Raw genomic sequence first — 638 nt, forward strand, 5'->3', positions numbered from 1 at the left:
CGGATTCGTCTGGAGACAAATAAAAATGAGCTATGTTGCCCCCAAAAATGTACCGCACTCGGTACAAAAATGTCGGACAGGAGGACCGTCCGGTGTCCGCATAGATAATCGCTCGAGAGAGAGAGAGAGAGAGAGAGAGAGAGTAAAAGGAGGGAGGATAGTTGTGGAGTGAAGGCACGGGATGCTGGAAGAAAAGCTTGGAAAGAATGATTACAAAGAGTGAAAGGCTTACCTTACCCATCATTATTCATGATTTGCCAACCTTGTTGACTGTTCATCATATATGAGACATCAGGCAATAAAGTGCAGTAACACCATTCTCTTTCCTTAATCTGATATTTGGTCGCTCCCTGCAATGCAAAGTTTGGCAGAGAACAAAGTGAGAGTTGCTTTGTATTATGAAAGGGAAAGCTATCTTCAAATCGATTAAAATGTACCTTTATATCTGTTATTCATTGCTGTATGCTGGATTAAGCAAACTTTGATATTTCTGTTTGGTAACTTTTTTTTTTTGCTTTTTAAAATTTTTATGACTAAAAGAAGCTTTATCATTATCAGATATCTAAGAGCACTGAAAGCTGCTGTCTGGCATTTTCGGAAAAGAAAAGATTGATAGGAAACACTTGTATCAATCTTCG

The 638-nt window shown here is 38.6% G+C and overlaps 1 protein-coding gene across 1 annotated transcript in view; it reads right to left on the bottom strand.

The window, feature by feature from the left end:
• Positions 1 to 350, bottom strand: part of LOC110092174 (germin-like protein subfamily 2 member 2) — a 2709-nt gene extending 2359 nt beyond the window's left edge. Inside the window, exon 1 of the mRNA XM_028695672.1 lies at positions 238 to 350. Within this exon, the coding sequence (XP_028551505.1) occupies positions 238 to 244 (7 nt within the window). The 5' untranslated portion in view covers positions 245 to 350. The remainder of the gene's footprint in view (positions 1 to 237) is intronic.
• Between the last annotated feature and the right edge of the window lie 288 nt (positions 351 to 638).

Source organism: Dendrobium catenatum, unplaced genomic scaffold, assembly GCF_001605985.2.
Source record: "Dendrobium catenatum unplaced genomic scaffold, ASM160598v2 fragScaff_scaffold_665, whole genome shotgun sequence".
NCBI lineage: Eukaryota > Viridiplantae > Streptophyta > Magnoliopsida > Asparagales > Orchidaceae > Dendrobium > Dendrobium catenatum.